Source organism: Brachionichthys hirsutus, chromosome 2, assembly GCF_040956055.1.
Source record: "Brachionichthys hirsutus isolate HB-005 chromosome 2, CSIRO-AGI_Bhir_v1, whole genome shotgun sequence".
Taxonomy (NCBI): domain Eukaryota; kingdom Metazoa; phylum Chordata; class Actinopteri; order Lophiiformes; family Brachionichthyidae; genus Brachionichthys; species Brachionichthys hirsutus.
The window spans coordinates 13,633,734-13,647,999 of NC_090898.1; the positions used below are offsets into that span (position 1 = coordinate 13,633,734).

The following is a 14,266-nucleotide window of genomic DNA, read 5'->3' on the forward strand; positions in this document are numbered from 1 at the left end:
GTTGTGAGGATAAATTAAACTCGAGGCAGCTACTAGTTGGTCTTCGCTGAAACTATTTCACATGTGATATGTGGACTTATTGCATGAAGAAAAAACATGCAGTTGATGGTATTGGGTCATTCTTTGGCTCAGCATGGAAAATGGGCCACATAACTAGTGGTTTTATTCGCTAGGTGGGGCTTAAAGTAACAGTGGAGAACCATGTCCAGACAACATGCCCTCTTTCAAGCCCACACACTAGTATATTCATGCCCTGGTTGAGACGCTTCGATCTTCAGACCAGTGCATCACTGTACCGCTGCAAAGTGCCACTGTTGGAAGAAATACAGTATGCTCTGCACAGGCATTGTTTAAAAACCCTCCTCTGATAATGTAGTGGCGACCTCGAGAAGACGACTTGATCCAACTTGTTGCTAGCAGAAGGGAATGAGACTGTAATACTTGAACAGGGAATGCAAGCTTCTGCCAAATCCACATCCTTTCCACGTACTGCATGGGGAATTTTGCTAATTAGAAAAAAAAAACATGACAAATAAAACAAACCAACATAAAATGAATTCATGAGCTTCCTTTCGTCGAAACGGAAGTGAGCGATGCCGAGAAGGTGAACTCTGCATCTGTAGTCGAAGGGTTGCATCGCGTTGCGGCCCAAACGAGGCTGCCGGGTGTTCGGGGAATGCAAGTCGTTGCATAGCTCATGCTGCTATGCACGTTCAGAGACAGTTTAAAGCACATAGCACTGCACACACACACACACACACACACTGGAAAGAGGTTGGACCGAATCACAAAGAAAATCTAAAGAAAAACCAATGAAATAAAAATAGAGAATACTGTCCGTGGTACTTTAAACACTACACAGCATTCCCGATGCCAGGATGACGACTGACCACGCACAGCATTAGAAATGCTACACACAAAAAAAATGGCATCACACCGTATGTACAATGCAGGCTAAATAAGCTTGTCTTTGTCGAACGTATATCATCTTACCGTTTTCATAATTGAACAGTCAGCAGTGAATTGCGTCTTTTTAATAGGCTGTATTATATGTTAAATACAGCGACACAGAGAAGCAATGTGTTCCTGTACTGCACTGATTTGATGTTATAGTTGTGTATATGTACTCTAATAACTGCTGCTCCTGTTTTAAATGCGAGTCCACCCACCCAAAACACTGGATAACATATATTAGACTGATAATATTGTCTGTTAAGTTACTAAGTTTTTATTTCCGCAAGACTGCTTTGCGCATCTGTTGGGCAAGGGGCATGTTGCTCTTAAGTCTCTGGCTATGTGCGGTGCGATTGGACGGGACAGTTCAAGTTGCCTCCAATGGCGTGTCCTTGTCCAATAACGTGACTAGATTGGCTCGACGTAATTGGCCGGGTACAGTCCCTCTCGGCCGTTGTCCAGACGACCTCGACACCAGCCTTGTTCGTCTTCGTCCTCAGTCTTGCTCAGTTCATCTCCTGTGAAAGAGAAATCACAATTTGATCAACACACAGACCTGTTTGAAATCATGAAGGCAAATGTCAACAGAAGATATTTACAGATGCTAATTACTATAATGCTATTTAAGATACTGAAGTGTTTATTATGTTTATAGTATCATAGTATCATTTTAGAAATAGGTAATGACTCATCTCCCCCGGGTTCTAAGAATTTAAATGGCGAAATCAGGCCAGCTGTGTGCTAAAGTAGCTTCATACACACACCTGCCAGCTTACAGACACTGAAGTGACACTGAAGTGGTGCAAAAGCTTCTCATTTAGCTTTTTGCACAACAGTAAGAAAGTATCTTTCCCAAAGAGTGTCACATCATTTTGAGCTACGCTTGTCATTCATCATTACAGCAAAGCGAGATCGTAAACATTTTCAGTAGAAGTTGGGGTCAGTTTCTTTTTCACTCCATAATAAAAGATAAAGGACAACAAAAAGCACCCTGTGGAACTTTGCACCATTCACAGCACAATGGAATGATGTTTGAATGTGTGGATTCCTGTCTTGTTTATTCATACAGATGCACAAAAGGTCACATAGACACACTGATTATTTCTGACGACCAGTATGATCTGTAATGATAACCCGTCATGGGCAATTTCTTCCATCACGTCATCTGCAGTTTGATAACTACCTGCTTTGAAGGAGAGCTCATCCTGTTCCTGGCCTTCATAGTCATAGAGGGCGCGGACACGGACCCCTCTCCCGGCGCTCGAATCTTCTTCAAATGAATTCCCATTACCGCCATTCTCGTTGCCGGAGAAGGCAGTGGGTTGCTCATCATCAGACCACTCGGTAGAGTAAGCTTGGTTCTTATCATAGCTGCTCACACTGGGGGGGGGGGGGGGGGGAGAAAATGTAAGAGATTTAGTGTTAAATGACCCACAAAATGAAGAAAAATGGTCCGTTTAAAAACCTGTCATCATATCCCATGAAAAGGTCAAAACACGGATGATGACAATCTATAGGGAAAATCCCTTTTTAGAAAACATTGCATCTTAGTTAAGATTTTTTGTTTTGTTTTTTACCTGTAGCTAAATATAATTTCCAGCTCAAATAGAGCAGGCCTCTGTGTGACTCCTCTGAGAGCCAACAACAACAGATTTCTTGAACTTACCTGCTACGATCACCAGGTGGAGCCACGTGGTCAGTGCTCGGAGTGGGTGGGGCGCCGTCTGGCTTCTTCTTCTTCGGGGGAGCGCTGGCCTGGTCTGGGTTGTATTCCTGCAGAATAGAGTGAAAACACACACACACACTGTGAACAGAATGAAGCAGAACCTTCGCATGCTCCTGCACGAAGGGTTGATGTTGCACCTCGAATGCAGGCCAGCTCATATGCATGTCAGGGCCGTGGTTGTTGCTGAACCACTTCAGGTCCTCTTGCGTGTTTGCAGCCAGGATGGTGCGTTCCAGTTCTCTGTATATTGGGGCGTAGCTGAGGACAGAAAAATAGAACAAATAGGGGCAATGAGCGTGCCAAAAGAAACGGTGGGGGAGCAATTTGGCAGCAAAAGCCACTCTGCAATTCAAATATGTGCTGAGAGCGATCCAGCGTTGGGTCATCAGTGCCTCCCCTAGTTTTGTGATGAAGCTGCAGCCCTTACCAGCTTATGTTTTAGGCCTGAATGATTCTGGATGCTTTTTCAATGATGTAATTGTTAGAGGTGTATAGGAATGTCACTGTGTTAAAACAGACGGTGTATACTGTATAGTGTGTATCTAAAACAAGAAAATAAAGATAGGCTTCACTTGCACTGCAATGACGACACTGAATTCAGCTCATGAAGCTAAACAAACCAGTTTTTAATAGGCTACACGTGGTGCTGAATTATGGGAGCAAAGGATGGGAGCCAAATGCTTCCAGTCCTGTAGTGTAAACGACAAGGGGCTTAAACCAAACATGGCAACCAGAGGCAGGTTTGGTTAAACAACCTGAAAATCACTTTCATGGTTTCTGCCTGTGTTGGATGTGTGCAGGTTAAACAAACAGCTCATGATATGACAGGCGGTCCCTCTGAACAAAATCTAGTTTGGCAGAAACGTCATTGAGTGAATCATCAATTAATTAGTGCAGTGACTCTGAAGGCTAATGAGAAACGCACGCCTGGTGGAGAAATGTGTTGAGATTAATCAACGTGACGTGAACTGAAGGCGACACAACAAATCCAAATCATCTATTGTAAACGTGTTTTCAATGGGATTATTTCTGATTGAAAGTTGTATAGTATTCAATAATGCTCGATGACTTATTTGCCCGTGTTAAATGCAGTGAGGCGCTTATTTCTGTATGAAGATGAAGTCACTGATTCACTGAAATTACATCTAGAATGAGAAGAAATGAACCATCAGTGGATCAGATTGAGATTAGAATGATGCATAAAATCTGACCAGGTGAAATAGGAATAGAGCCATCTCGTTCGGCCTTGCTAACCTTGGGTGCTCGGTGAGGTTCAGATGGCGCTTGATGTCCAGCAAGGCCTCCTTGAGGAAGGTGAGCCTCCTGACTTCGTGCTGCTGGCACTGGTCGAACACCTGCTCCATGCTCTCCATGTATTGCGGGGTGCACTTATTTAGCTCCTCCAGCGATTTTTCATATTTCTCTTTAGCCTGAGTCAAAAACAAAACAAAACAGAGAAGCCACTGATGACTGAAACCTGTGGGAAAATAAACAGGTGGGAGGAACTCAACTTGTTGTTTCATGGCTTCTCACCTTCTGCACATCCTGTTTGCATTTGTCCACTTTCTCGTGCAGTTTCTTCTGCTGGTCTGGTGTGACGGAAGCCTCGGTCTTGCCGTTGGCCTCTCGGGTAGCAGCCAGCTTCTCCTCCTTGCAGGCCATGTGGTACGATTTCTTAGCAGCTTCCATCTGCATGCCCACAGGGACTATCAGCATTTCAAACACACAATCTGATTTGTCGAAGGAACACAATGGAGTCCCATTTAGTGTTCCTGCAAGCATGAAATCAAAACTTGGTCCCCTGACACCTCGTGGAGTTTTTCTTGTCAATATCGAATGGAATGAAAAAGCATTTAGAGCTGGAATTGTGTCATAGACAGTGTCAGGAAGACACTCTGGGGTTGGCTTTGACATGATCATTAGTGAGTGAGTGAGGACAACCAGAAAGCGATGCCTTGACAGAGAGGATAATGGTGACCAGACAAATGTATTGCCCCTCACCTCCTTGAGCTTTTTGGCCCACGGTTTCTGAGCTTTCTTGAAGCCTTCCTCCGCTTCCTTGGCCTCTTTGAAGCCTCCGATCATTTGCTTGTGATAAGCCTCCTTCTGCCAGTTCTTCACTTTCTCTACGTCATCGTTCACCAGGTTATTCTTCATGTCTTGGTGCAGCTCGCTCACCTTCTCTGCCTCGGTCATCAAAGCCAGCCAGGCTCTCTCCACGGAGCCATATTGTGGGCCTGGGCAGAAATGGAAGACGACACTGAATATTACCAGAAGGCAAGCCTCAGATTGCGTATCCAGAGCTACGGGAACAAAAAATCAAAGATGCTGACCTTTTTCAATGAGCTGCCTCCACCTCTTGGACCACACGGTTAGCTGGTCACCATAGGCTTTTTCTATTTTGGACCGTTCCTGCAGGCAGCCCATAAGGTCATTGCAGAGCCGATGGCCATCATCAAATCTCTTGACGGCACGTTTGTAGTTTCCCACCTGAGAAAAGAAAGACAAACGGGCTGAAGCAACAAAATCAACAGGAGAAAATGCCTCAAACTATATATCAAATGTTTGAAAAAAATAAAATAAAACTTTTTAGATCGTGTTTTCTCCAAACACATCATTACACACAACTACAAAGCAAAGATGAAACAATTGCAGCCATTACTGGAAGCAGGTAACACATAAAGACTATCTTTACTTAGATTTATTATGCACTGACTATGTGGGAGAATGCTGCGCCCACTATAATGGATGCCATCCAGCACAAACACACTGAATGACTAGTTCTGATATATTTTGAAAAATGTCTTTATCTCGACAAATAATGATACACAATTTTAATAAATGATCTGCCACACTAGTCATGCACATTTAAAATCCAGGTTGAAACAGCTCAAGATACGTTAATTTTCTCAATACAGGCACCAAAGTCACATTTATGGAATTTATTATTTTGCAATCCCCCCAACAAAATCATTTTCTGCTCCCTTTCCTTTCAAATCTTTCCACCTTAAGTGAGACCACCTTAAAAAAAAAAAGCAGTTCCAGGCTGCAGGTCTCCGCCTCTTCATTGCCTGCAGGGGGCGTGAGCTCATGGTGCATGACGACGGAAGGGTAATCGTGATGGGGAGGAGGGGATGCTCGTGCTTGTGCATGTGTAGTTATGCAATGACCGGGCTTCTGTTTATATGTGTATATGCATGCCTCTCTCTCTCTCTCTCTCTCTGTGTGTGTTTGTGTACAAACTGTGATTGCTTGAGTGGTGTAATGCAGGCTGACAGATTCTCAGGATGACGACATGACGATGGAGAAATACCCAGAAGCTGCAGATTGTGTGTGTGTGTGTGTGTGCGTGCGCGCGTGCTGTGAATACATGCACTAAGTCATGTGCATCACAGACTGCTTTGTTCATTGGCTGGAGAGCTGCGCTGTGATTGGTCCTTACCGGCAGGGAGGCAGGTGTATGACAGCATGTGTATTGGCTTGTCTGACAGTTTACCAAGTCAAACCAACAACACGCAAGTGAGTGGGTTACGCGCGCACACGCACACACACACACACGCACGCACACACACACACACACACACGCAGGCACGCTTGTTTTTGAATCATTCAACAGTGTGACGATTACTTGATGGGTTTTTTGAGTCAAAGTCTTATCAATTTAATTCTTCTAGCTTCTCATTTCTCATCATGAAATGTTCTTGAAGGTGTGATGTTGTAAATTTTCATGAAAAGAATAAATACAAAAAGAAAGAAAGAAAGAAAGTCTTATCAAATATCAACGCTCGTGTTTTCTGGCACCGAAAAAAACCCAATTTATGAACTAAAACCTGTTGCAGAGCTGAGTATCCGATGTACAGACGCTGCAAGCAGGTGCGTGTGGTGAAAGGTCTCCTCCAAAGGCCCGATGACTACGCCCCCTTTGTCTGCGTCTCCATGGATAAGAGCCACTATACAAAGAAGAGTCTGTACTGAATGGCTTCATTAACACGCACACACACGCACACACACACACTGGATCTTAGCCAGAGAGTGTTTGATGCATCTCTTTGTTGTGATGATTTAGAAACAACTGGGTCAAAGAAGCAAATTCCTGCATGTTGCTCTCAATTTTTAATACAGGAAGAGGAGTATCCATGCGTTGTTCTCTTTGGAAAAGATTCCATTCGTAATTTACGGCCCTTATTTTCCGGCAGGGAAGACATACACACCTCTACTCACGTACATCTATTTAAAAAGAATTGTTTTACTACAGAACAAAATTTATCTTTTTTTTCCACAAGTTATATTCTTATTAGAAAATTATTTGATTACAAAGACGTTGAACTTACTGTTTACATAAAATAAAAGTCATACAGTAAATACTGTATACTGTATACTCTATACAATATATATATATATATATATATAGGTCATCTTCTGTTTATTAAACAACATCAGGTCACGCTGCCTTTAAAGAATCAATCCAACTTCTGAGACACTTTTCCTTGCAAGGAAGGGGGGGGTCAAAGGCTGAACCCCCCCCATCAGAACAGACACGTCGGGTTTGTCCGTACCTCCCAGAAGCTGTCCATGGTGTCGTCAGCACCCGCGCTTTCATCGTAGGAGCCAGACATTTTCCTGGATGTGGCAAAGCTCTCTAATGACGGTACTCTGCAGCAGAGCTGGATTTCTCACGCACTGAAAGAGACAAAGAGAGAAGAAACGACGAGATGGTGACTTTGAATCGCAAAAACAACAACAACAACAAAACAGACACGACAGCAGCGCAGTGGAGCTGCACGAGCAGGTGTGAGAAGCCGTGCCGTCTAACAAAAAGGAAGAAGAACTGGAGGGAACCTTTGAGATTGAAGGTTTCTATTTGAGACAGTTATAATAATGAGATAAAAATAGGCTTCGCCATGCATACAGCGCCATGCCCTGAGGAATGAGGAGGGCATCTTATATCGGCGTGTCCCAGAAAAAAGAAATTTCATTCCAGAGTGGAGCACCACAGAAATCACAGAGCTCCGACACCAAAGATTTCCACCGTACAGATCTCTGTCAGAAGTGTGAAATCTTATTTCAGCGCTTAATAGCTAAAGCACTAAAAAAATAAAATAAATAATGAACCTCATTGAACAATCTTTCCTAAATTGTCCAGGCTGATGATTAGAGCAGAATGAAAATGAACACCTTTTCTTAAAACTACATAGACATCCTCTGAGGCTGAGGTTCCAACTCCCCACCGATGACTCTGTGAAGCCCACAGAAGACGTTTCCTGCTGGATGTCTTTAAGTGATTTGCATTTATCTGTTTGACGCCCGGTCAATATTTCCCACCACGGTTAAAACAAGAGAGACAGCAGGATGCTATTGGTAACGAGCTGCGTTTTAGGCCCAGTCCATTTAGCTGGATGGGTTTTTCCTCTGTCAACAGTTCATTAGCACACAATATAAAATAATGCGTGGAAAGACGATTCAGGCCTGAGATTAATCTGGACTCCTGCCGTATAATTCGTAAGGAAGATTTTGTTCATATATAACCAGCGCCCTCTGCGCTTCATCCTTCAACTTCCCTCAACCAGCCAAGTGCAAATTAATTCCTGCAACATCCTTCATTCTTGGACTGAGTCATGCAAAATGACTTTCGGCATCAGACTCAGCTTGGACCGGCGTGACCTTGTTGTCCTTCTAAGCAACATTACGAAACAACAGTCCTTAGAAAAATAAGAGTCATTATTATTACAAGGGCAGCTCGAGATGGGAACGTGCTTTAAACTGGCAGCTCCCGCATTACAGTCATCCCAGGCGTACAGACACAAGCTGTTTCAAATGTGCACAACATAGACATAGACGAGACGGCAAAAACTAGGATGCCATAATTTCATCCATTTTACCACCAGCGTCTGAATCTGAATCTGAGATGATCTATGCCTTCTGTCTAGTATTTTTCTGGTAATTCATCATTTTGTCTTTTTAGGAAAATATGATCCAGGGCTCAGGGAATAAAATAACAAAAGCAGTGTCTTCTGAGCACGAACTCCATCAGACTTCCAAGCTTTGATACAATGGGATGCAATTACTATCTAAGAAAGAAAACCCAAAACGTTCTGCTGAGCTTTGTCTCCAAAACCTGACTGATCCGAATCCACATAAACTCCTTTAACATTCCTTTAGTAGCCTTTAAAGGATTGATTTAAAGTCCTTATAGTTTATAAAATAAAAATAAATCTTATGTGCATCATTAATGGGATCCACTCCAAAGGTGTTTCTCCTATCACATTCCAAACCTTCCCACCAAGTTTCATGAAAATCCATCATGTAGTGTTTGTGTGATCCTGATAAGAGACTAGCAGATAGACAAAACAGCACCTAAAACAAAACCATTACTACCATGGTGCCAGTTAGAAGCTATTAAAACCAATAGGTTGGCATTTTCTTCAACATATTTATTCACTATTTTGTGATTTAGCGATGAAGTAAATATGAATCTGCAGCCAGCGGCCTGCTAAACCGAACCCGTTCAAAGGGTTAAAAAAAAAGGTGGCGGTAAACATAACTAAGTGATGCAAGAAGGCCCAGAGTAGATGAGCAGCTCGACAGTAGCATGTCTTAATCTGGGCAATCATCAACCCGTCCCCTGATTAGCCTCTGCGTCCATGACGACAGCACCTAGTGACATCAGAACCAGTTACACTTCTGCACTGTCAAAATAGATTTTTTCCCCCAGAAGCTTATTATTTCAAATGTTTTAAACCAAAATTCACACTTGAAGCAACAAACCACATGATGAACCTAAGGAAGTGTTAATATTAAGTCCCAACGTTCCTATCACAAATTAGGAAGTAGACAGATTATATTGTAGCATGTGTAAAAGCAGAGGCTGTATTGATATATATATATATATACTATATGAACAGTCTGTTATTTGTCCGACAGTGAGCATCTAAGCTAGTTATTGAGGTCAATCCACATCTTTGGCAGCAAGCACCTATTCCCCGATGTAACAACCCAGTAAGTGACCATGGTCTCTCACTCACTCTCTCTCTCTCAATCTCTCTCTCTCTCTCTCTGTTCAAGCAATCCTTTTTTGTGATTTAAAGGCAGTTTTGATGCGTTAAAGTCAACTAGATTCCACAACTCAAACTTTTGCTACATTTGCAAGGAAGTTGACTCTTCTGCTCTTTCACTTACCATGGCTGTCTCCATTGAAATCTGAAAGTCTGAAATCAAAAACCCCTTATGGAGGACAGAATTTGTAACCCGAAAATGCCCTTTACCAGTTGCAAATGCAAAAGGTGTTTTTAGCAGCTTTGAGCTCTGTGGCCGAAATGACCTCCGAGAGGAACGATAAGTCTGTCCACACCAGAGCGTCTCAGAGGCTGAGGGGATAATCCTGCAGTGTGCTACTTGAATAGCTTTAGAGGGGGATGGTGCTAGCTAGGAAGAAGACCAAAGACGATAGGATGAGTGACAAAGGGGAATAGGCGCTGAATGGATGTATTGTAGTATTCTGTGTACTCAGAATTTATTTCTGCAAAATGTGCAAAAGTATATCTGACAAAGTTATAATGCCAATTTAATTGCAAAATGCTCTTCTGGGACAGACAGATCTGCACACCTGAGGCTGGCGCAACTGAATTCCGCAGGTACCCGGTGTGCATGAACGCTTTGAATTAAAGGGAACCCAGAGGTGACAGATGTCCCCGGCACAGTCACAAAGTTCACTGTTGACGAGCCTGACAGGCACTGAATGGGCACCACAACAAACATGTAAGCTTGTTACTGTAAGAAGATTTCAGAGAGATGAACTAACTTTGCTCCAGCGCACTACAAAGCTCACTTTGTCCTGTCTGATTAAACAGTTGATTCAAAGACGTCGTTTCAAAACCCAAAAAAAGAAGTTCAGGATGTTTTTCCCTCTAAAATAATGAAAGTACCGTAAATCAACTGTGGCTGCACGTAAAACTGGCGGCAAACTGCCTGTGGATTCTGTTTGATAATCGCAGCATCCCCTCCTCGTGTGCCGACGTAGGGAAAGGGACGCACAAGGAGAAAGACGGAGGGTGGGCTTTCGTTTGAGAGATGAGCAATGAGGGAACGACGGCAAGAAACGGTGCCAGTGAGGAGAAGAGGAAAGGGAGGAGATTAAAAAAAAATTGAGATGGGGGTTTGGAGGGAAAATGAATGCTGGGAGTAAGTGCAGCGAAGATCACAATGTAACGTGGAGCCTGAGTAGAATACAGAGAGCCACATGGACCAGAACGCTGGCTAACCACATCAGGGCATAGATGTGATTCATCTCACGGGCTGTTGGATGTCGGAGCTGCCCTGTGCACAATTCTCACAGACCACAACACCCGAGGTCATCATTAATGCTGTGACCGATGATTTAGAATGGAGCGAGAAGGCTGGGGCAGAAACCACAGCGTGGGGCATCCACAAGTATGGATGATAAACCAAAAGAGAGAAGGACCGATAAGAAGAAAAGGATGAAAGACTTTAAGCTCAAAAAAGGCTGGGATGCTTTGGGATGGACAGGAAGTGAAGGAATCACATTGAGGGTGGAGGTTGGGTGTTGTTTTGTATTTATCAGCTGAACAGACAGCGTGATGAATCCTTCCCTTTCACCGGTGCAGAGAGGAGGAGAGCCAAACCTGAACTGATGTGTTTATCCAGATGGGGAGTCTGCAGAATTTAGGAAACAGCAGCATCCATCTCTCCCTCATCACCCTCTCCTCTGACAGCTAAGTATCGGCCTCGCCTGCAGAGAAAGCCCCTGAAGTAGTTGTGTACATCAACAGATCTTTCTTTCTTTCAGGCCAATTGAAGTTTAAAAATATATATATATTTATATAAATATATATCATTAATGAGTGGGTGTGGGTGGAACCTGCCACGAGGTCCTACTTTCGGTCTGTCTACATCGTCAAACTCATTATGCAGACTGGAAATAAACATGTCTCCATAATTACAGAACAGCGACGGTTCAAATACGTATTTCTGTCAAATCTGTAGCCACCATTTTAGTACAAGTCAGGCATTGCAGATAGATTTTGCAGGCTAGCCGATGACTCAGCTATCTGATCATGAATGTCTCCAGAGATGCTCTGGTGTGATGCACAAGAATCAGGTTTCTGCATCACTGAGTGTGTGCGTGTGGTTCTGGGTGTGTGTGTGTGTACAAGAGCAGGAGGGGATTTTCTTGTTGCTTATTTTTAATCTAATTGAATCTATAACCGTGTGAGTCAGCCAAGTGGGCCCGCTGCTCTCAGAATGACAGAATGCTAAATAATTCATCAGCACAGGGATGTAAATAAGAACAAAAAAGCAACTTTAATATGCATTTGGAATGCTGCCCCCCCTCCCATACGCACCCCACAAGGAGGTCAGACGTCATGGTCAACCACATATCATTTAGAGCTGGCAGGGCAGATGCTGACACATCAATGCAGCGTGTCATCTGACAGCCCATAAAACAGTTTGCAGTTTGTTCATACTAATATGTGGTTTTACACAAGGACTGTTCAATGTCAACAGTAAGGGGGGGGGGGGGGTAATGGCCTGGCACGATGAAATAGGCTTATAGAGGCTTATGTTGCCAACTGAATGTAAACAAAGACTAGGTGTGGATAATACTTTGGGAAAACTAACCTCAAGGACAAATGACCATGCTTGTGTTTTATGCGATGCATCATGACATATTATGATAACAGATAGTCTGGATCTCCAGATCTGGAATATTTCTGCGATCCTGATCAGATTTTGATGTTTGAAAGTTTTGATTATTCCTTGGACAAACCATTGCTGGCAACCCCCCCCCCCCCCCCCCCCCCAAAACATTACTTTCTTTGCAGAGGAAAACAGTTGATCTGTGCAGGAAGGAGCATTGAATAAGATCTAAAGCTGTGAGAGCAGTTCTGTGAGAGTTTACCGCCATGGATTGAATTAAATATTAGCATGTTAATGTAATAAAACAAATCTCAAACTCAAATTACTTTTTTTTTACCAATCATGCTGCAAGATAAAGTCTACGACGCCAAATTTCTTGGAGCAAAGTGAGGGATCAACAGCCATATAGAGAGCAACAACGTTAGCCTAGCTCACATCTTGCATGTAAATGTAAAGCCTAAACTAAATCAAGTCATTTATTTGTATTGCATTTATGCATGATAATTAGTTACAATAAGATGCTAAATGATGCCTGGTAAGTTTGAAAAAATAAATGTTGCAGGGGTGACAAAAAATATCCAAATATCCTTCATCAAGAGCAAATAAATAGTGAGAGAGCTCAGAGAATTGAAAATAAAAAGAGGAAAAGCAGGAAGAACAAATGCATGTCGCCTTTATCAATCCCCAAAGCGAAAATATACAACTTGCCAGAGAGAAACAAACACACACTTTGCAACTGAGTGGCGATTATCACGGTGCGCTCAGCACTGCTGCAGTCATTACGTAACTATCAAGTCTCATGCCACAAGCCTCCTGGTGACAGTGTGGTGAAGACAGGGGGGGACAGGTTGGGGGAGGGCAGGGAGCGATGGACCAGAGACGAAGAGACGAGCAGAGAGAGGGAAGACAGCCGTATTTTGATGGGTGGAGAAATGTGACTGCAGCAGTGGCTGGAATATGGAGGCTCTGGTTCCAGTCCAGTTTTTCCTGTTGTCCAGGAAGGCAGAGGCAGCAGAGGGAGGGTGGAAGGGACTAAACGGGAAAGGCAATGGCCAAGCTCGGAACGTCGCTCTTCAAACACAGCAGCCCTCTGCCTTCTTATGGTGTAGCTGCCTGATGCTGCGCTGAATACTGATGGGCTGCCTTCAAACGCGTGGTTTGTGTGTTGGTGCATGTGAATTTACGAGGTATGTGGCGAGTGGGAGGAGGAGTTGTTGAAAAGGAGAGGAATCTACATGCACTCAAAATACACATTTACTCCTGCCAAAATGTGTAAAACAAAGCCAACTAGAAAAGAACTCGGAGAGCGCAGCCCATTCCCCGTTTGTCTCCGCCCCCCCACCTCATCCACACGGTGATCTGGATCATCATCAAAAGGTTTCAAATTGTTCTTTATACACCAACCATGACAAGTAAACGTGAATCAGAGTTTCTGCACATTTTGAACAGATTCCCAACATTTCCAGAAAATTTTATCAAGATCCATCTGTAACCGCTTTGCCCATTACCGGGTCGCGGGTCGTGCTGTCCATCCCAGCAGTCAACGGGCGAGAGGCGGGGAACACCCTGGACAAGCCGCCAGACATCTCGGCCCAGCTGTAGAGTTGAGCTGAGTTTAGCTAACCAATAGAACAGCAGCGCACCTTCATTATCAGCCAATGAGCTTGCTGCTGTCTGTCCACATACAACTCTCTCCGTTTGTCTCCGCCCTCCACCTCCTTATCGCCACCCAGTCTTCAAAGATTCATCGACTTCATCATTCATCTGTTTCGTCAGCATCATCAGCCGCCACCACCGCCACCAATGTCTTTTCTTCTAACACTGGTATTTCTCCCACTCCAAACTGCTCTGGGTCCCAGAAGAGGCCCTACTAAACCGGATAATCATGTTCTGATGAGCCTCCCAGCACACAAACAAACCTCCGAGCTCATC

The 14,266-nt window shown here is 43.6% G+C and overlaps 1 protein-coding gene across 1 annotated transcript; it reads right to left on the reverse strand.

The window, feature by feature from the left end:
- Nucleotides 1–1,362: 1,362 nt before the first annotated feature.
- LOC137902180 (protein kinase C and casein kinase substrate in neurons protein 1-like) lies at nucleotides 1,363–7,296 on the reverse strand. Its single transcript, XM_068746250.1, has 9 exons — nucleotides 7,237–7,296; nucleotides 5,014–5,170; nucleotides 4,682–4,917; nucleotides 4,214–4,369; nucleotides 3,935–4,110; nucleotides 2,818–2,938; nucleotides 2,621–2,727; nucleotides 2,138–2,334; nucleotides 1,363–1,472 (listed from the first exon to the last, which is right to left on the reverse strand). The coding sequence occupies exons 1-9, from the start codon at nucleotides 7,294–7,296 to the stop codon at nucleotides 1,363–1,365; spliced, it is 1,320 nt and encodes a 439-aa protein (XP_068602351.1).
- Nucleotides 7,297–14,266: the final 6,970 nt, after the last annotated feature.